The 19,044-nt window shown below is 41.4% G+C and overlaps 3 protein-coding genes across 5 annotated transcripts; 2 read left to right on the forward strand and 1 right to left on the reverse strand.

Annotated features, from left to right (window-relative positions):
* The first annotated feature begins 232 nt into the window (after positions 1-232).
* LOC119016741 (probable ATP-dependent RNA helicase ddx6) lies at positions 233-11,476 on the forward strand. Of its 2 annotated transcripts, none has more exons than XM_037092955.1 (13): positions 233-494; positions 2,280-3,371; positions 3,463-3,567; positions 3,770-3,899; positions 4,097-4,243; positions 4,432-4,526; positions 4,618-4,740; positions 5,112-5,240; positions 5,567-5,683; positions 6,105-6,168; positions 6,307-6,408; positions 6,616-6,835; positions 6,924-11,476. In XM_037092955.1, exons 2-12 carry the CDS (start codon positions 3,129-3,131, stop codon positions 6,828-6,830), a joined length of 1,470 nt encoding a protein of 489 aa, XP_036948850.1. In that variant the 5' UTR covers positions 233-494; positions 2,280-3,128; the 3' UTR covers positions 6,831-6,835; positions 6,924-11,476. The 2 variants fall into 2 exon arrangements, with proteins under 2 accessions (XP_036948850.1, XP_036948851.1); XM_037092956.1 differs by lacking the exon at positions 233-494 and adding an exon at positions 847-1,001.
* A 1,004-nt stretch (positions 11,477-12,480) lies between these two features.
* Positions 12,481-16,842, forward strand: tomm40l (translocase of outer mitochondrial membrane 40 homolog, like). 2 transcript variants are annotated; one of them, XM_037092970.1, is made up of 10 exons: positions 12,481-12,629; positions 13,142-13,356; positions 13,510-13,577; positions 13,677-13,769; positions 13,869-13,970; positions 14,360-14,465; positions 14,657-14,779; positions 14,892-14,968; positions 15,057-15,159; positions 16,061-16,842. In XM_037092970.1, the coding sequence occupies exons 2-10, from the start codon at positions 13,143-13,145 to the stop codon at positions 16,198-16,200; spliced, it is 1,026 nt and encodes a 341-aa protein (XP_036948865.1). In that variant the 5' UTR covers positions 12,481-12,629; position 13,142; the 3' UTR covers positions 16,201-16,842. The 2 variants fall into 2 exon arrangements, with proteins under 2 accessions (XP_036948865.1, XP_036948866.1); XM_037092971.1 differs by lacking the exon at positions 12,481-12,629 and adding an exon at positions 12,761-12,918.
* A 698-nt stretch (positions 16,843-17,540) lies between these two features.
* Positions 17,541-19,009, reverse strand: LOC119016757 (apolipoprotein A-I-like). The gene is made up of 4 exons (XM_037092983.1): positions 18,900-19,009; positions 18,755-18,806; positions 18,515-18,665; positions 17,541-18,425 (listed from the first exon to the last, which is right to left on the reverse strand). The coding sequence occupies exons 2-4, from the start codon at positions 18,792-18,794 to the stop codon at positions 17,846-17,848; spliced, it is 771 nt and encodes a 256-aa protein (XP_036948878.1). The 5' UTR covers positions 18,795-18,806; positions 18,900-19,009; the 3' UTR covers positions 17,541-17,845.
* Positions 19,010-19,044: the final 35 nt, after the last annotated feature.

Genomic DNA, 19,044 nt, shown 5'->3' on the forward strand with positions numbered 1-19,044 from the left:
CCCTGCAAGTTTTAGCTCCAGCAGCATTTTCTTGCAATGTATCAGAATCAGTATTCCTGTATTGTCCCATAAATAGGGAAATGTGTTTGCCACAGCAGCTGAAGGACAGAATATTAAAAAAAAACAATAACGATAGCAAAGAATAAACAATATAATTAAAAGGTAAGAAACAGAATAGACTTGTACGTGTATGTTTGAACTACTAATGGAGACAAATGTCATGAATATTTAAATTGTGTAGTTATATGACTCCACAGCAGTAACCAGGTGCGTCAGCAGGCGGCAGCAGCGGCGTCCAGTCTCACATGTAATAAACATGAGAGAAGCGTCGAAGAAGAGAGGACGAAGAAGAGGGCGGACATGTTGATTTAAAGGAAGAAACACAATAGAGGCGATTTATTCCAAGTAAAATTCAGTTATTAATGCGACTTTTGAAGGAGGTAGTTGATCAACCGCACACCGAGCATCCCTTGTAAAATAACAGAGAAACTAAGGTAGGTTTACGGTGACCTGGAAGCTGCCAGTTTCCGTTAAAAACATCCGAGTTGCTGTGAGCTGGCTAGCACAAAGCTAACGTTAGCGAGTGGAGTTATTTGTGCTAAATTAGCCTTGAGGCTACCGAGCTTGCTAATTGTGCCGTGTAGCGTTGGCGAGAAAATTACAAAGGGTATAACGATGTATAATACGATATGCGATGTTACTGTTGCTTAGCGCTTCCCTAGCGTCGTCTTGTTTTGTGATTTAAAGCGTATTAAAAGTCTGAAATGCGAGCGTTGGACGGCTTAGCGGTTAGTTAGCTATGAGCAGCTTAGCTTAACTCAGTAGCTTGACGTTGCTAATGTTGTTCCCCTTGAGACGCAGCACGAAGGAAACGTCGCTAAGTCACTGACTTACAAAGCAAGTTGAGTAAAACCTACCAAGGCTACACTGGTGTTTTTACTATTTTAGCGTTACCGTTAACCATTTTGAAGAAAATATTTGGAAAACCGGGAAATAAAATAGTAAGTTGAGTGTCGTTATTATAGAGACGCAAGTCGACTGTTTGCATTCAGCTCAAGTGCATCAACATTGAGAGTTAGCATAATGTGAGCGTCAGTTTTTTCTTGTTTGTTTGTTTTTTTTTTACTTCTCGAGACCAACTGTAATTGTGACATTTGTTTCAGACAAATCCAAAGTCTTTCCTGTAGATTAGTCTTTTGATTCTCTGCAGTTTTGGCTTCACTAATCTGCCTCGGAAGACTGCCACCTGGCTAGTTCACCTGTGCAACCTTAAACCAAACGATTTAGCGAATTAGCTAAAGCCTCTCTCACAGTTATGAGGTCTATCAGTGTCGTTAAACTAACGGATATGATCACTTTTCAGCAACTCTAAATGAAAGGCCTGGTTAAGTCTGTAAAATGTATTTGTGAATGGTTTCCACAGATTTTTTTACGTAAAGGTGCACTATGCAGTTTTTTTGGCAGAAATTTCAATCAGAAAAGAGAGGTTGTCTTTGATTTGTATGCTTAGACAAACTAAACGAACAGACAGATGGATAAACTGAATAAACAAACTGACTTTAAATGAAAAAAAAACACATACTGATTTACTTTGTTTATATTTGGCGGACCCTGCCTTTTCTAGTTTCAAACAGACCATATTGTCCTCTGAGAACAGCTTGTTTATTCAGCTTTGGAAAAATAAATATTTCCTAGTTTGTATTATTACCTCCAATCAGTTATTGACTTAAACAGTATTTATAACCTCTCTGAGTTTCTGTATTTCTTTTCCAAAACTATTCAGAAACTCTAACTTGGAATGAGGTAATAATACAAAACAAAAAAATTCATAACTGAATAAACCAGCTGTTTGAAGCAACACTGTTTGAAGATAGAAAGTTGGACTTTCTCCAGCGAGTAATAATGTCTTATCTTGATCGACAATAACACATGCATTGTAATATGATCATACTGTGGTAGTGTCTATATAAATATCTAAAGTAGCTAAAGGTATAAATCATAGTCCCCTCAGAAACATTGTGAGGGAGAAGTATAAAGTAGAGAAGTACCTTAAATTGCACTTAAGTGCAGGTTTGAGCAAATCTATTTAGTTATCACTCCAAGATCTTTGTGTTTTAATTTATGATATAAAACAGAGAAAGCAAAATTACTCTTCGTGTTTTAAGGGGTTAAGTGTTTGGTTACTGGTGAATAATTACCTTAACTGTCAGTTTTCTGTTGTTTTGATCTGTTCCGTGATTAGTCACTGCATTTTTTTTATTTTTATTTTTTTCCTGTAGGTGAAAAGTTTGAGTTGTTGTCTGACTTTGAGGAGGCAGCGAGTTGATCACGGACACACTTTACACACCGACCTGAAGACCTGTGGTGTCAGGGGAGAGAGGGTCGAACACCTGGAGGAGAAAGAAAAACGCACACTGAGGACTCATCAGGGGTGGAAAGCTTTTTGGCTTTGGACTAGACCCCTTGATTGATTTGTGATTTCAGGATTCAGTTTTTCTCAGACACGGAGCGACACAAATCCACACAGTGGAAATAAACGGCAAGCATTATAGACTATATGATTTTGGGGAAAAACTTGTACAAAGTTGGACATCCTTTTTTTTTCCAAGGACAAGGATATTGAGCAACTTTTATGGACTCAAACAGAAACAGGAAACCTTGATGAAAAAGAAATTAAAGCGTTGAACTAAGATTATATTCAAAAAGCTGTTCCCCAAGTTCAGATTGCCTTAGTTGTTCTATTTCAGGACTTGAACCGCTTTGATACTTGTTCACATATAATTTTTCTATATTGTGAGCAAGTAGATTCATGCATATGAATGCAAATTTCTCTTCATTTTGAAGAGCTCTTGTGTAAAAACGTGTTTTTTTTTTTTTGTTGTTGTTCTTGTACGTCAGTCACTCTGTTGTTGAAGGGGACCGAACTGCACGTACATGTGTATATGTAAATACTACGAATTGACTTCTGTTGTGAAAGCTTTGGACTTTAAAAGAATAGAGAATATTGTTTGTTAATGCTTTATTAAACTTTTTTACTTTTGAAGAGAATTTTTAAAAAGAAAAACCTAAGAGGCAAAAATCTAATACTTTGAAGAAAAAAAAAAACAACAGCAAGCAAAACAGGAAAAATGGCAACTGCCAGAACAGAAAACGTCGGCCCAGTCGTCATGGGACTGAACAAGCAGAACGGGCAGCTCAGAGGACAGACCAAACCAGCTTCGGTCCAGCCAGCACCCACAACTCAAGGAAAGGCTTTGGGTGCACCCCAGATAGCAGGCGGTGCTGCTCAGGACGGAGGAGGCATCAAGTTTGGAGATGACTGGAAAAAGAGCTTAAAGCTCCCTCCCAAAGACACCAGGGTCAAAACCTCAGTGAGTCCAACTTGGAAACACTTTCTCAGATCTGTCTTTGGCTTCCAACTCGTTTTCTACTGTCATCCTAACCTTTCTGTGTCCACTGCAGGATGTGACGTCAACCAAGGGGAATGAATTTGAAGATTATTGCCTCAAACGAGAACTCCTGATGGGCATCTTTGAGATGGGCTGGGAGAAACCGTCTCCTATTCAGGTATGGATCGTTTCAGTCAAATTTACTTAATGATAAACTTAATAGGCTTCTTATGTCTCATCAGCAGTTGTGGAGATGATACAGTTGTTGAGAATAGTTTTTTAGTATCTGAATTGTTGGGAGCATTATGAATAACTTCAGTATGATGCTACAGTTTAGTCAAAGAATGAGATCATGGATAATAGTTTTTATTTCCCTGCAGGAGGAAAGCATTCCCATCGCCCTGTCTGGACGGGATATTCTGGCTCGGGCCAAGAACGGAACAGGGAAGAGTGGAGCTTATCTCATCCCACTGCTGGAGAGAATAGACCTGAAAAAGGACCACATACAGGGTGAGACACCACCTGTAGATTATACTGTTATCGTCCTCCAACCTTTACCATCAACTTCACTTTAGTCCCTCACCTTGCCAGGCTCATTTCTCTTTTTGTCTCCTTGTCCTGTACTAGTTTTCATGTCTTGTTAGTTCCTCTGTAAAAACTCTCGCCCTCCTCCGTTGTTGTAACTTGTACATTTTTTTATGCTGTAGCGCTCGTCATGGTGCCCACCCGTGAGCTGGCCCTGCAGGTGAGCCAGATCTCGATCCAGATCAGCAAACACCTTGGAGGAGTCAAAATCATGGCTACCACAGGCGGCACCAACCTGCGAGATGACATCATGCGCCTGGACGAGACCGGTAAGAGCTCAGTGTCTCTTACTGACGCATGTCACTGCCCACTATTTAACATAGTGCCATGTGCTCACCAATGTCAGATATTTGTAAGTCTAATCTACATGTTGGCCTGTGAAGGTCAGTTCAGGGTTCAAGCCATAGTGAACAGACAAAAACAATAGGCATTAACTGATTCCTGTTTTCCACATCAGTGCATGTTGTCATCGCCACGCCCGGGAGGATCCTGGACTTGATAAAGAAGGGAGTGGCAAAGGTGGATAGAGTCCAAATGATGGTGATGGATGAGGTAAGAACACTAAGCAACGTGCTCGTTATCAGCCGTATGGATCATTTCCATGTTCACCATAATCACCATAAATTTCTCTGTTGTCCCTCAGGCGGATAAGCTGCTGTCTCAGGATTTTGTGGTGCTCATCGAGGATATCATCAGCTTCCTGGCCAAGAACAGGCAGATCCTGCTCTACTCTGCAACCTTCCCCATCAGTGTGCAGAAGTTCATGGTGAGTAGTCGGTTAATTGCTTCACTGCCCAGCCAACCCTGATGGCTCAGGGCCACTTGGCACCACTCGGCTCACGCTGCAGACCAAGCTGTTCTCACACTGCGCCCGGATCTGTGTTAGTCTGTTGTGCACTTTACAGGGCCGACTTCATCGAAAGTCTGTAAACGTCTTCGTCCTTTGGATCATGCAGACTAAATATGTTAATTGTGATATCGGTTCAAAAAAAGCGTCCAGCAACACTGAATGTCATTAGTTAATTAGGAGACTTTATACTTGCTTGTAAGTTTTTTTTCTGAAAATTCATCCGTCATCTTGCTGTTTTAAATTCACACTGACTGTGTTAAACTGTTGATTCTGTGTCCTTCCTCCAGGCCAAGCACCTTCAGAAACCGTATGAGATTAACCTGATGGAGGAACTGACTCTGAAGGGCATTACTCAGTACTACGCCTACGTCACAGAGAGGCAAAAAGTCCACTGCCTCAACACGCTGTTCTCCAGGGTAAATGACTAACTCTGTATCTGCTGTCCATGAATTTTAAACTTCCAACCCAATGGGCGCAAAGATGCTTCTGGTCATAGTAAATGGTGTAAAAGATTTTTTAATTATGTATCATAGACACAAATTGCCTGAGTGGCTAAACAATCCAGCAGCATATCTGTAGTTGTTGAAAAAGTACATTTTTATTCATCTTTCCTGCTTCAGTTCCTCTTTTAACAGCAAATTGGCCAAGTTAGAATTTTGATCCCAATCAGACCAAAGAAGATGAGGGTTATGTATTGATCCATAACACATTCTTTGTGTTTTTTTTCCTCTCTTGGCCACAGCTTCAGATCAACCAGTCCATTATCTTCTGTAACTCCACTCAGAGGGTGGAGCTCTTGGCCAAGAAGATCACTCAGCTGGGCTACTCCTGCTTCTACATCCATGCCAAGATGATGCAGGTGAGGATGATGCACATTCTGACAAAATGTTGCCATAGATGTCGATCATAATTGGAAATATATTTTTAGACAGGACAGAAAACAGATATAATTTGTATATGTAGCCCTCTCAAATTCGGCTTCGGCTACATGAAGCTGTAAAATGTTGCTATAAATCCAACGGATAAAGTAAGTGAAAAAATACAGTTATATAAAACATGTTTTAAGTTTGATGGGTATTGTTTTTGATATTAACATCAAAATATAAATGTTAGTGAAGTTGATGGAAATCGTTAATTGTGTTTCATCGTTCCTCCTTGTTTCTTATTGATCCATACACTCAACCTGTATGTTGCAGGCAAAATGGCCAAAAGTTGTTCAATGCTGAGAATCTTTCTGATGTCTTTATTCTTTTGTGACATTTTGTCTTGCTTGTTTTCAGGAATACAGAAACCGTGTGTTCCACGACTTCAGAAATGGACTGTGCAGGAACCTGGTCTGCACTGGTGAGTTTCTGTTGTCTTCATCTATTAGTATTCATTAACAAAACATTATTGTATGTTTCAAAGCCAACGTTCCAATGTTATCCAGAGTGGCACAGAGCTTATCTGATATTATCTAATTTTTATCTTTTCTTCCGATAGATCTCTTCACCAGAGGTATTGACATCCAGGCTGTCAATGTCGTCATCAACTTCGACTTCCCCAAGAATGCTGAGACTTACCTCCATCGTATTGGGAGATCAGGTACATTGTTCACTTGAGCACCGATGCATTATATTGAAGCCTCACTGTCTCATTTTTACAGACACAAGTAATCAGTAGCTTTAATACAATAAAATACAAGTTGTTCAAATAATGCATCAAACGGTGTGTTTCAGTATCTAGTTCTTCCTGTAGGATGACATGAGCTCAGAGTGAATTTGTTTATCAAACACATTCTCTGAATCTCAGGGAGGTTTGGTCACCTGGGCTTGGCCATCAACCTGATCACATCAGAGGACCGATTCAACCTGAAGGCCATCGAAGACCAGCTGGTGACCGACATCAAGCCCATTCCAGGCAGCATCGACAAGAGCCTCTACGTGGCTGAGTTCCACTCGTCCGGTGGCGACTGTGATGTGGAGGAGGTGGAGGAGAAGTCAGGACACCAACAGGACAGCGCCTAAAGCAGGTTAGATGCTTTGAAAGGATTTGTAGACTTCTATCGCTTGAAAACTGTCGGAATTATCTGATTCTAATCAGTTTTATTTCCCCCCCAGGACGGTCGGATACACCGGGCTTTTGCACAGACATCAGCGCTTGCACACAGGCTTCAGGCAACTCTTCAGTTTTATGTTTCTCACTTGTTTTCAGAGCCTTTCAAATGGATGTAAAGGCTGTTTTTATTTTTAGCATTTCCTCAAAGAGAGCTGCCTCATTCTTTTATTTTAATTAACTGAGAAAGTTAAACTGAATTGTTTTGCACCAAACTCAGAGTGGACCATGCATCCAGTGTATTTTTTTTTTCTTTCCGAAAATGTGTCGTTTTTAGACGGCAGCACAGATGGTTATCAAGGCTGTTTTGAACCTGTCGTCCTTGGAGACTGTTTTCATTTCCAGCAGCAGGGTTGGCCTCCTTTTAATGTTACAATGGTGCACTTAACACCAGCCATCGTTCTGTCCACTTAACACTGTTGTTGTCACTTAAGTGCCTTACTTACTCCCATGTGCACTCATCCATTCATAGCCTGCTGTCTTCTGTCATGCAGCAGAGTACAAGCACAAAAAATATGAATTTAATAGAAACCCGAGTTTATTTAAACATCCATTATGCAAGGGAAAAAGACAACACACACACACACACTCCTGCTGAGGCAGGGTGTGTTGCTACACGGCTCAAAACCATCCTGAATGTGAACGTTTATTTTTAATGTGAACGTTGCAATAAAAAAGGGCAGCTTTATTTAAATACTGCGTGACTGTTTTTCCCTTTCACTATGAATAAAACATGAGCAGATTAAATAGGAGAAGACGGCTAAAGACACAAGCCCCCATACAGATTCATGGACGTTAGCTTGCAGCAACACAAAACAGCGTGGGAACTGAATAACGGCTTCGTGCTGTTACATTATGGCTGCCGCTGTCTGGAGGTTTCTTTTCCATTAAAAAAAAAAAAAATCACATTGAGCTGGTGAATACTATAAACCCATCGGCCACTGCAGCTGCGAGATGAACGACTGGTTTCCACTAATGCATCGAGACTGGTTCAGAACAGGTTTGATAGCCGCATCTGTCATTACTGAACCGATAATTGAGTATTGAGCGGTCCAAGGAGTTAATTGTTTTTGAGGAAATTGGTGCAAAACAATGGTTGAAATTTCTCATCTTTCTTTTCCCCCTACTGCTTCAGATTCAGTTTTATTTTGAAAGTGCATTTTTGCAAATTCTAAAGTGAAACGTTCTTTTTAAGCCCCATCACGACAAAATTGGTTGGTGAATGTATATGTTGCCAATGTGTACTCTCTACAGCCCAGTGGTTGGATGCCAAGCTCTTACATTTGACAGCTGTCATTTGGTGTCGCTGCTGTTGCATAAGAAACTCCTTTTCAGGCTTTGCTTTGATTAAATGGTTTCATGGACCAGGGGGATGAAACCTGCGCAGTCTCTAAAGGACCACATTGACCTTGAATTGAAATACAATTTAACAGGGGGAAAAAAGGAAAAAAAAGTCAGTTTTCTTTGTGCAGCAGCAGAAGAGGGTCTGAGGGGTGGGCTTTGTGTATGAAAGCAAAATTGTAGCATCTTTGAACAGGCAGCTGTGACTTCTTTGTTTTTGTCCTCCCCTTACAGAGTGGCAGTAATGCTAAAAAAAAAAGACATAAAAAAGAAAGTATTTTTGCTTTTTAAGATTTATTTTTGATGTTGCTTAAAGCAGTTTGGAGGGGGAGGGACTGTGAGGCTTTAGCACTGGGTATCTTGTGGAGGTTTATTTTGGGTGGGTTTTGCAGAAGCCAAGTGTTTTATCAGATGCTCTCTGGGCATCTTTTCTTCTCTCTGGCACTTAAAGCAAAGACATAAGCTTTGATTTAAAGTAATTTTCCCCTAAAAAAATACCTGTTTTATTTTTCATCGTGGATTAAGTGCCAGAGAGAGAAAGAGAGAGTTATTACGGGAGCGAGTTTCTGGGAAGCATTGAAGCACTGTGATCTTCTACTTTTGTGTGAGAGACGATTAGAGTGCTATGATTTGTTCTCAGCAACTCGATCCATTTTTTCCACTAGGGCAATCTTTAATACGAGGTGTTATGAATCATTTTGAGGAAACAAAATTGTAAGTGATTCATTGTTTACTCCAGTCGTTTACAATTCTACACAAAAAAAATGAAAATACTTTGCTTCATGGGTGGAGGACAAGGAGGGTTTTTTTCTTTGTTTTGTTTTTTTTTTTCCCCTTGAAATAGACTTTCAGGATTTACATTGAAGCAAAACCAAAAAAGGAGAATGTCGTATGCGTGAGTGTGTGAGAGAAAGATTGTGTGTGAGACATCGAGAGTGTGTCTGTGTGTGTTTTGTGTGAGTGAAAAATGCCGGCGACTGTTTGAACAAGGTGTGTGTCTTGAGTGCTGGAGAGAGACACGTGTATGTTTGAAGCTGTGACAGGCTGTTGAGAATCATGACGTTTACATGCAGCTTCAACCGAACTGTTGGACTCAGCTCCTCTGAGAAAATCTGAAGTCACAAGTAACCAGAACCAACGTGGTTGCTGACGTGGATGACAAAACAAGTGTGTTGTTGACAGTCCAGAGCTGCATGTAAGCGTGCGTCTTTTTGTTTTCGTGTGCAGACTCGTTCTGTGTTTCTCTTGGTGGTGTACGATGTCTTTACTATCGGTGTGGATGGTTACAGTTGTCAGGGATGGGATTTTTCACCTCTGTTCTCATTTTCCATCTCCCTCTTCAATTTTGTGGACATGAATCTGATTTCTAATGACAAAGTTCCACTTTTCTGTTCTTTTTTTATGTTTTATGTCCCTGATCTCATCCCTGACAGTCATTCCATGATCTCCTTTGCGATTACACATACAGTTATAGCTGAACCTATCAAGAGTTGGTGAAGGTGGTTCTGGAATTTTCCATATTTTGGTTGTCTTTTTTTCAGACTTTTGCCTGGAATAGGCTCTCAAAATGCCCTCACAAAGAAATACGACCCTTTTATTACAACTTAGAATATTTCATAGCTTCAGCCATGTGTTCATATCAGTCGTGATAAGATTTTACACATCAGTGAGTAATCACTAAGATCTCAGACGAGGCAGCGTCGCTGAAAATAGGCGCATTGTAGCGTTGAGCTCAACCCTGAGTTTTATGATACACTGTAGAACTGATGGCTGCAGCTGCAAAATAAGGTTGTAATGATAAACAGTTTTTCTTCTATCGAACAAGGTGTAACTTCCTGGACAAAAATTGTTAATTGTTGATTGATTGTATCTTTGTTCAGGAGGTTACTTTTTGTTGATTAATTTTTTTGGAATCTGTTCCCTTATTGCACTTGATAATTCTTGTAGTACTTTTCCAGCCATATGGCAGATATGATAATTTACTCATCAAAGTAAATGCTGAGCTCTCAGAACAGGGCAACACTGCTAAAAATAGCTTAATTGTGACAACATTTTGATATGAACAGCTTCATCACGCTCTGTAGAACGACATCCAGAGCTGCACAACTTTGATTTAAGCTGCATTCGATGCAAATTTGATATTTTTGTTGGAGTTAACTTGTGTATCAGTGGTCACAAAGGAGATCATGATGAATGTTGAGTGAATCGATTTATTTTGTCATCTGGTGTTGTTAAGACGTCTACGTCTGTGTGTGCACTCTGACCTGTGGAGTCAGGAGTGCTGACGGGTGGGAGGGATATTTGTCAAAAACCTGTTTTTGAAAAGGGTTTAAAAAAAAAAGGGTAAAAAGAAGAAAAAAGAAAAAAAAAAGAAGAAATTGGAGAGGGTGAGGATTTGGTTTCAAAATAGCAAGAAAAAGGTCAACACCTTGATTTAAAACTAGTATTAATGGCTGAACTGCCCCTAACACTTCTACTGTGCATAGCAAAATTGAATTGGACCTCTTAATTTGCTGCACTAATGTAGACTCACCCACGCTTTAGGTGATTTCAGCCAAACTTAATGGTGAACTCAGCAGAATTGCTGTAGGAAGCTGAGGGGAAAGTTACAGCAATATTTCCCTGCAACATGGATAGAAAACAGCGGTGTTATGACCCTAAATTGGCTCTCAAATTTCCTGTTTTTCAGTTTAAATGTCACTGGGGACACGGTTGCTCCAGTATTTTCTCTACAACGTGGATAGGAAGGAGTGGTAATACAGTGATTCCAAATTGGCTTGCAAAAATGTTGGTTCAGTTGATCCCACATGCTTAAAAATGTTCTTTTCTGTAATCAGTTTTTGAGTTAAGTCTTCTCACTACTTACTGGTACTTCTGAGGCCCCACTTCTCCCAAATCAACTTTCATTCCCGCATTAATTTTGGACTTGAATTGTGATAGCTTAAAACCAGACTCCATGTTTATTTTCCCTCACTGTCCTATCGTTCCCTTTTCGCGCCATTGGGGTAAAACTCGGTAATGATAACTCGGTAGTAATGCAAAAAATGTCATCTTCTCATTGGTCACCTTTGTTGCTTTTGTTTTTCTTTCCTTATGAAACACACTGAAAAAGGCACAAAGTATTTCAACAACTTGTGTTCATCACTCTGTCCTCTACTGTTGTAATGTGGAAATACATGCAGGGGTTATAAAATTCAATAAATTGAACTTAAATTTACGCTGACTTGTGTTCTTTTTTTTCCCCTCACACTTCTGGGTTCTTTTAAGACTTTTGTATCCTCTGTTTTAAAACACAAATGCACAGAAAATACTGGACGTATTCATCACCAGGGGTAATACAATACAACCACATTAACAAAAGTAAACTTTGTGTTCACAGTTACTTTAGAAATGGTCCCAAGAGGAGAGAAAAGCATACAAAGACAACACAGACCAGGCATCAAGCAACAATCACATGCAATCCATACTGGTCTCAGATGAACTTACATCTTTTACACAAGGAAAATTAAAATGTATTACTTCAATTTCTAATATTCATAAATGTACAAATCACCAATCAAATGTGAAAAAAATAACTGTTCTGTTAGAGATATTCTTGTGTTGCGTAGTTCAATGGATGGCCAAATCATATAGCACCTTTTTCAAATGACGGATGCCATTTTTCTCACAAAACAAAAAAAATATGTCTACTAAGTAAATACATGTTAAGTATTATGACACTGGAAAAAGAACTTACATATAGTGTCTTTCTACATTCCTTTTACTAATATAATACAAATTCAGGTGTAGTGGCCGTTGTGCATAAAGCAGTTGTCAGTACAAAGCAGATAATTGTATATGTGACAACACTGATAAACAACGTGGTAATGTCAGGAAGAATAATAGAAACAACAGGGTTTCGTGACTCCTGAGCGCTGCAGCTGTGTGAACTGTGGCTGTAGAGAGAAAGAGGCGCTGCTGTGTGTCAGCGACAAATTCAATAAACTGGTTTTGGAGCGCAGTGACTTTGTCTTCAGGCTGCCGTTTGACCTTGAAGGTATTCTATCCCTGACATTTCACCACGGCGGAGAAGTCGATCAGCCAATCGGAAACCTCAGACCATAACGTCCCGCCCCTCTTCAACTGATTGGCAAATAGCGTTTGAGTGGGGGGCGTGACGTAATGATATATAATCCCGCCTTCGCGTCTTCATACATAATAAATGAGTGACAGGTCTTTCTGCCAATCATGTCTGAGAGTCGGGCCTCGTCGTCCAATCATAGCGCGTTTTTAGGAAAATAGGCGGACCCCAGCGTCACGCGTCGATCATCTTCTTCTTTGGTGCCACCGGGTTTCAACTTCCGGCTGCATCGTCCTCTGGATATCACAACGTGAGTAGCTCTCGTTACCTATGTGTTTTATATAACAGGAGGTTTCACTGGAAATACATCAACGTATCAGCTGTTTATTCGCCAGTTGCCACCTAACGAAGCGGTATTTGTTTCCCTCCGCCGGCGGCAACTGTGTGTTTTAATGCTGTCAGCCGGCTGACAAGCTAGCAAGCAGGTTAACCACTGCACTAAATGGCGCTAAAGAGCTAGCTTAGCTAACTTTTTTTATACTGGCTTGTAGGTGAAGCAGGTTCATTTAAAACATTAGCAACATTTGATAAAGACAGGAGTAAGTAATCCGTATTTTATCACCCATCTTCGTTGCATAATGTTATTGGTTTTTTTTTTGATAGCTTGTGTTTCTTACGAGCTGCAGCTCTAACTTCATATGAATGAGCATGAGCTGTGTGAAAGGTTAAAGGGGCACTCCACCCATTGTACTCGTGAAGATCAGATTTCTCATTATGGGAAATAACAGCCTCACTAATGCACCCTCTCATGCTTTATCCCAGAATGGGCAGTGTTTTGGCTGCCAGCTCCCCCAACCCTCCACCACCAGCCTCTGGTGGTGCTGCCGTCCCGGGGCTGACGGTGCCGCCAGGCTTCGGGATGCCTCCAGTTTCCTCAGTTTTAACCCCTAATGAGGCAGCCTCAGGACAGCAGCCGGAGGCAGAAAACCCTCTGCCTAACCCGGGTGCATTTGATGAGTGTCATCGCAAGTGCAAAGGTAAATGGAGAAGTCACAGTCTCGACACTGATAAGTCATACAACAAGAAACTGTGTAGAAGTAGATATGAAGTTCCATCGCAAGAGAACATGTATTTGTCAGAAACTTGACTTTTCTTTCTTATCTGCATCTGTGTGTGTGTTTGTTCTCCAGAGGTGTTCCCTATGCAGATGGAGGGCGTCAGGCTAACTGTCAACAAGGGCCTTAGCAATCACTTCCAGGTCAGTTAAGTTTTTAGATTTTTTTTCAGACCCAGTGAAGTGAACTGCAGATGTGTTAAAACGACATTTTCATTTAGTCCTTTTTCAATTCTCTTTAAGGTGAATCACACTGTGCTGCTGAGCACCTTGGGAGATTCGTCCTACAGGTTTGGTGCAACATACGTTGGAACAAAGCAGATGGGTCCAGCAGAGGTAAGCTGCTGTAAAGTCACAGTCAATCTCATCTGAAAGATGTTTGTCTTCTTCCTCTTATATGAACTGTTCATTGAACGTTCTCCTCTTTTTGTTCAGTTTTTTCCAGTCATGGTGGGAGACATGGACAACAGCGGCAGCCTTAACGCCCAAATCATCCACCAAATCTCCAGCGGAGTACGATCCAAATTGGCCTTCCAGGTAAACCGGCCACATTATTTCCCCCTGTTGGAGTTTTTTATTACATAACTTAAATACCACTGTAACCTGATTATAGCATGTTTTCACTTTCAAAGTTTAATTCTATTCTGTTTTATTTTTTGTACCAGTACTGACTTGTCACATATGTTGTACTAATGTCTGTATATGGGGTTTGAACAAAGTTTTGATAGTTGTTAAATGTAATGTAATTTAGTAATATACTTGAATTTTGATATTTCTGGAAATATGCATGATTTTCAACATAATCTGGTGTTTCATCTTCTCACTCATGTAAACCAAAAATATATTCATCTTTGTATCTGCCTTGTAAATCCAGTTTCATTCAGCCTTTAATGTTTCTAATTTTGTTCAAATCTGTCACATCTCAGACACAACAGAACAAGTTTGTGAACTGGCAAGGCGATGCTGAGATCAGGGGAGAGGATTTTACTGCAACCATTACTCTTGGAAACCCAGACGTCCTTGTCGGCTCTGGTAAGTCTTCAGTCAGTGATGCTGTGTAGATCCAGTCTGCAGACATGTTCACATTTTGTCATCCAGATACTAAAATAACTTTTTATCCTTGATGTATTGGGCTTGTTTTAAATTTTCTGATGGAATGTTTAATTTGACCAAACCAAAGATGTTGTTCTGCAGCTGAATGCCTCTTGTTGTCCACCTGTCAGGTATTGTTGTAACACACTACCTCCAGTCCATAACACCAGATCTGGCGCTGGGAGGGGAGCTGGTTTACCACCGCAGGCCTGGAGAGGAAGGTGCAGTGATGTCTTTAGTTGGCAGGTACACAGGTGAGACGCAGGTTATTTCAAACATGTCTGGATCCAGTTTTCTTGAAATTAATGTATCCGTAATGTTTGTTTTTTGTTTGGTTAAATCAGTATTGACCTCACCTCCTTACAGGTAGCAACTACATCGCCACATTGACGCTTGGCTCAGCGGGGGCTCACGCTTCATACTATCACAAAGCCAACGACCAGGTAACTTTGTCGCCTTTAACTTGTTTTACATGTTTGTGGCCTCTTGATGTGTTTATGATATTTTTAACTGTGTGCTGCTTTTCAACAGTTGCAAATCGGAGTGGAGTTTGAAGCGAGCAGCCGCATGCAGGACACCAGCGTGTCATTCGGTTACCAGCTAGATGTTCCAAAAGCCAATTTACTGTTTAAAGGTACAGTTTGTATACACTTTTATTTAAGGGGAAACACATTCGTTACCACAGTGATAATCCTGCACAGGGACCTGTCTTTACAACTGTCTTTAAGTTTTTAGACAACTATTTTTGCTGTAGTTTGAGCCAAGAAATTAGATATTTTTATACATATTTCCTTAATAAGCAGAAAAAAGCAACCACTGAAATTCTAAATTCAAGTCTCTCTATTTACCAAACTAATAGGAGCTTAATTGCCTTGTTATTTCATCATGAAACACACCTCATTTAAACTCCACATAAACAAAATAAAACTTTCCACCATCTCCTCTGGTTTGGTTGAAGTAAATCCTCACTTCACCAAATAAGTTGTGAAAATATCACAGTTCTACACACCACTTAGACCCACTGCTGGTGTCTGACTCACTCTCAGTTCTCTGCCACTGCACACCTTCGGTCCTTACCTGTAGTGTCTTGTCGTCCCCCAGAGTCATAGTCCTGATCAGACCTACTTTAAATCGCCTTCATACTGTATCACATGTTTTCAAGCTGACCTTAATTCACCAGTCTGGTGTCCAGCTGAGTTCACTAGGAAGCTGCTGAGACCCTCTGCATGGGGTGACCCCCCCCTTATGATCCAAGGCCAGATCCAGTTAGTTAATAAGGCCACTAGCTCCACAGTTAATTTAGCTAATTAGCAAAAGATGGCTAACAAAGGGCAGCAGTTGTCAGTTAGTCTGGTGATATGCTGCTCCCTATTTACTTGGAGCTACCTTCAAATTCTGGCCATATTCTACCAATTAAAACCTTTGACAAATGATGAATTAATTTCATGTTTTTCTCACTGTTCGTGGAAACTTCATATGTCATTCATTTTCATAACAGACGCATCCTAACGTTCAGTCTCCTGCTTCTCTTTCAGGTTCAGTGGACAGTAACTGGGTAGTCGGTGCCACGTTAGAAAAGAAGCTGCTCCCGCTGCCGCTCTCTCTGGTCCTCTGCACCTTCCTCAACCATCGCAAGAACAAGTTCCAGTGCGGTTTCGGCGTCACCATCGGTTAGACTGACTGAGCGGCGGGTTATCGACCCGCGGACTGACAGACAGAACAGACAGACTCACTATGGACGAGCAGACTATGCCGTGTACACTACTGTGTCCCATCAACTCAATCTGCCCCATACGGCCATTTTCATGTTATCCGTTTCCCAGATCGTGTTTCATCAAATAGAAGGTACTAATGTAAATCAAATGCCTTTTTAATCGTATAACATGAGTTGCCTGATCAGAAGTGTAAAAAAAAAAAATAATGTGGTCGATCAGGAAGTTGTTGACGTGGACTCTCGACACAAACCAATAGACAGTAGAAAGACCTAACACATCATGAGACGTTACAGAGCTCTTTGTTTTTGTCACTGAGGTCAGTGCCTGTCGCTCCAGTGCTGAGTTTTATTGTTTTTTTTGTTTTTTTTACTGTAAAACCTGTCTTGGCGTGCAGTGGCTGAAGTCGTTGTCGTTTGTTTGTTTAAAGGTGATTTCTTGGTTACAGACGAGTTTACCGGCTACCTGAAGGGAGTGTACTGTACTGCATGTTCACAATCCATCACTTGTTTTGTTGCCTTTTTTATGTTACGTACATATGAAACGTATATATGACCTGTATATACCTCTTGGAAACTGATAAATACCATTTCTTACAAAAACTGCATGGCTGTGGCTGTTTCCTTCACTCGATCTTGTCTCTGCTGGACGGCGGAATGCTTCCTCGCAGGTGCATACGGTACGTTAAAAGGATAAGTTCCCTCCAAAATAAGTCCCTCAGTGCTCTGGGCCTATGATTCACATCACATGATTCACTTTCGTGCCGTCTGGATGGAGGCATTGTCATCTTGGAACAGACGACTCCCCTCAGGACAGTTTCATTGTAGGATGAAGGCGATCACTAAAAACAATTCTGTGTTGATTTGCAGGGACGCTTTCCTCTAAAAGGAGTCAAATCACGCTGGCAAAATTCCTCCTACAGCTATAAACAAATACAAGAATATCATTAGGTTTCAAGATTTGGATATAAGGGCAAAACTAGAAAAGAGTGTAGCTGGTTGGCATTAAAGGTTCTGTACTCCTGGAGAAGAGTCTTGTAGACTAAAACTGAGTGGAAATGTTGGGAAATAAAACCTTTGAAAGATAATTAGTGGCTGAAGAGTTAATGAATATATTCAGAGGAATGTTCTGTCCTCTAGAGTGACACGAGTTAGGATTTGTAAAATGCATTCTTGAGCGTGATTTAAAAATAGGTTACTCACTGCAAACTGTTTTTTCATGACCATTTTTATATACGGGACAGACACCGTTATATGTGTCCAGTGGGCGGATGGTAGCAAATATTAAAAACAGACAGTCATACTTGGTTGTGCACATGAGTTTTAATGCAACACACAAATAAAACACTTCTCAGCGAAGTATCGAGTCAGTACAACAACACTGTGTGAGATGATATCACATGGACCGAGTCATGACTTTATGTTTGTGTTGTTTTTAAGTGCAGCTTTGTAGAATTTGCCTTCTACTGTAACTGCACGTGTTTCTCATGCTTATTAAGACACCAAGAGGCTGAACTGACTGGTTAAGGTTTATTTAATAAAATATATATTGTGTGAAGTTAAAATAAATTATTTGGTGAGTGCTCTGAGGCTGGGGGCAGCAATCCGTTTACTGGGTCTTCCTGGTGAAAGACTCCCACAGACTGGTCAGCTGAGCCTGCAGGTCCTGAGCGCCGGCGTCCAGCTTGGCCTTCAGCTCCTCTCCCAGTGGGACCAGGTTCTGCTGGATCTCCTGGGTTTTCTGGGTCAGCTGGGCCTCGAAGCTCTGGGTCAGAGGGATCACGGTCTTCTGAAACTCATCCACGCTCTGCTCCATCTTCTCCTTAATCTCCTCGCTGTAGGGGACCATCTGGGCCTGCATGTCGGCCATTCTCTTCTCCAGCTGCACCTTCAGCTCCTGGCTCTTCTGCAGCAGGACGGCCTTCAGGGGCTCGGGGTCCATGGCCTCCACGTAGGGGGCCGCCTCCCTCTGCAGCTCCTCCACCTGCCTCTGGAGGCTGGCCACCATCTCCTGAGCTAAGGGCTGCAGGTTGGCGCTCACGGCGGACATATCCTTCTCCAGGCGGGTCTTCAGCTGCTCGGCCTCCTGGGTGAAGCGGGTCATGAAGTCCTGGGTGACGGGGGCCACCTGAGTCCGCAGAGAGACAACGTACTGGTTGACTGTGTCGGCGCTCTGGGAGATCTTGGCGCTGAAAGACACGGAGAAAAACAATTAATGGATCGAAACATTGCGGTAATTTAAATGTGATCAGTCTTCTTTGTGATTTTCGGCTCTTACTTCACTTCCTGTCCCAGCTCAGACTGCCTGATCTGGTTCAGGGAGTCCTCGGCGGTGGAGGTCGCTTTAGCAACGTAGTCCCAGAAAGCGTCTTTCACCATATCCAGGCTGGTCTTGGGAGGCTCCTGCCACAGGATGTTGGCATTGCAACCTGTGGATGAATAAAAGAGAAAGATTTAACAGAGAGGTTTGGTGGAGGACAAACGCTTCCTGGTCTGTGTGGATCAAAACTTCACTCACCAGAGAAAACAGCAAGTGCGAGAACCACAAGGACCTTCATGACTGAATCTGACTGTGGATAAAAGAAGCAGGAGAAGAATTACATTTTTGTGTATTCTCACATATGAATCCATGAGAAGGGTTTGAATATGAATAGACGTGTTACCTTGCAGAGGCAGCTCGGCTCGTCTTCTCTCAGAGGCTGATGGGTTGTGCTGTTCAGGCGGCCGCTCTGAGCTTTTATAGCCGCGTTGAAGGCTAAAGTCCTCCTCTGGATGCCCCGGTGGACACATTCCTGTCACTGCTGTCAC

The sequence above is a fragment of the Acanthopagrus latus genome, chromosome 3, assembly GCF_904848185.1.
Source record: "Acanthopagrus latus isolate v.2019 chromosome 3, fAcaLat1.1, whole genome shotgun sequence".
In the NCBI taxonomy this organism is placed as follows: domain Eukaryota; kingdom Metazoa; phylum Chordata; class Actinopteri; order Spariformes; family Sparidae; genus Acanthopagrus; species Acanthopagrus latus.

Excerpts from the sequence above, each read along its gene's own strand:
- LOC119016741 (XM_037092955.1), top strand. The coding sequence starts at position 3,129 with ATGGCAACTGCCAGAACAGAAAACGTCGGCCCAGTCGTCATGGGACTG. Across the intron at positions 5,241-5,566 it reads TCAACACGCTGTTCTCCAGG|CTTCAGATCAACCAGTCCAT; the intron begins GTAAATGACTAA and ends TCTTGGCCACAG. Across the intron at positions 6,169-6,306 it reads CAGGAACCTGGTCTGCACTG|ATCTCTTCACCAGAGGTATT; the intron begins GTGAGTTTCTGT and ends TTCTTCCGATAG.
- tomm40l (XM_037092970.1), top strand. The coding sequence starts at position 13,143 with ATGGGCAGTGTTTTGGCTGCCAGCTCCCCCAACCCTCCACCACCAGCC. Across the intron at positions 13,578-13,676 it reads GCCTTAGCAATCACTTCCAG|GTGAATCACACTGTGCTGCT; the intron begins GTCAGTTAAGTT and ends ATTCTCTTTAAG. Across the intron at positions 13,770-13,868 it reads AGCAGATGGGTCCAGCAGAG|TTTTTTCCAGTCATGGTGGG; the intron begins GTAAGCTGCTGT and ends CTTTTTGTTCAG.
- LOC119016757 (XM_037092983.1), bottom strand. The coding sequence starts at position 18,794 with ATGAAGGTCCTTGTGGTTCTCGCACTTGCTGTTTTCTCTG. Across the intron at positions 18,666-18,754 it reads CGCACTTGCTGTTTTCTCTG|GTTGCAATGCCAACATCCTG; the intron begins GTGAGTGAAGTT and ends ATTCATCCACAG. Across the intron at positions 18,426-18,514 it reads GAGCTGGGACAGGAAGTGAA|CGCCAAGATCTCCCAGAGCG; the intron begins GTAAGAGCCGAA and ends CGTGTCTTTCAG.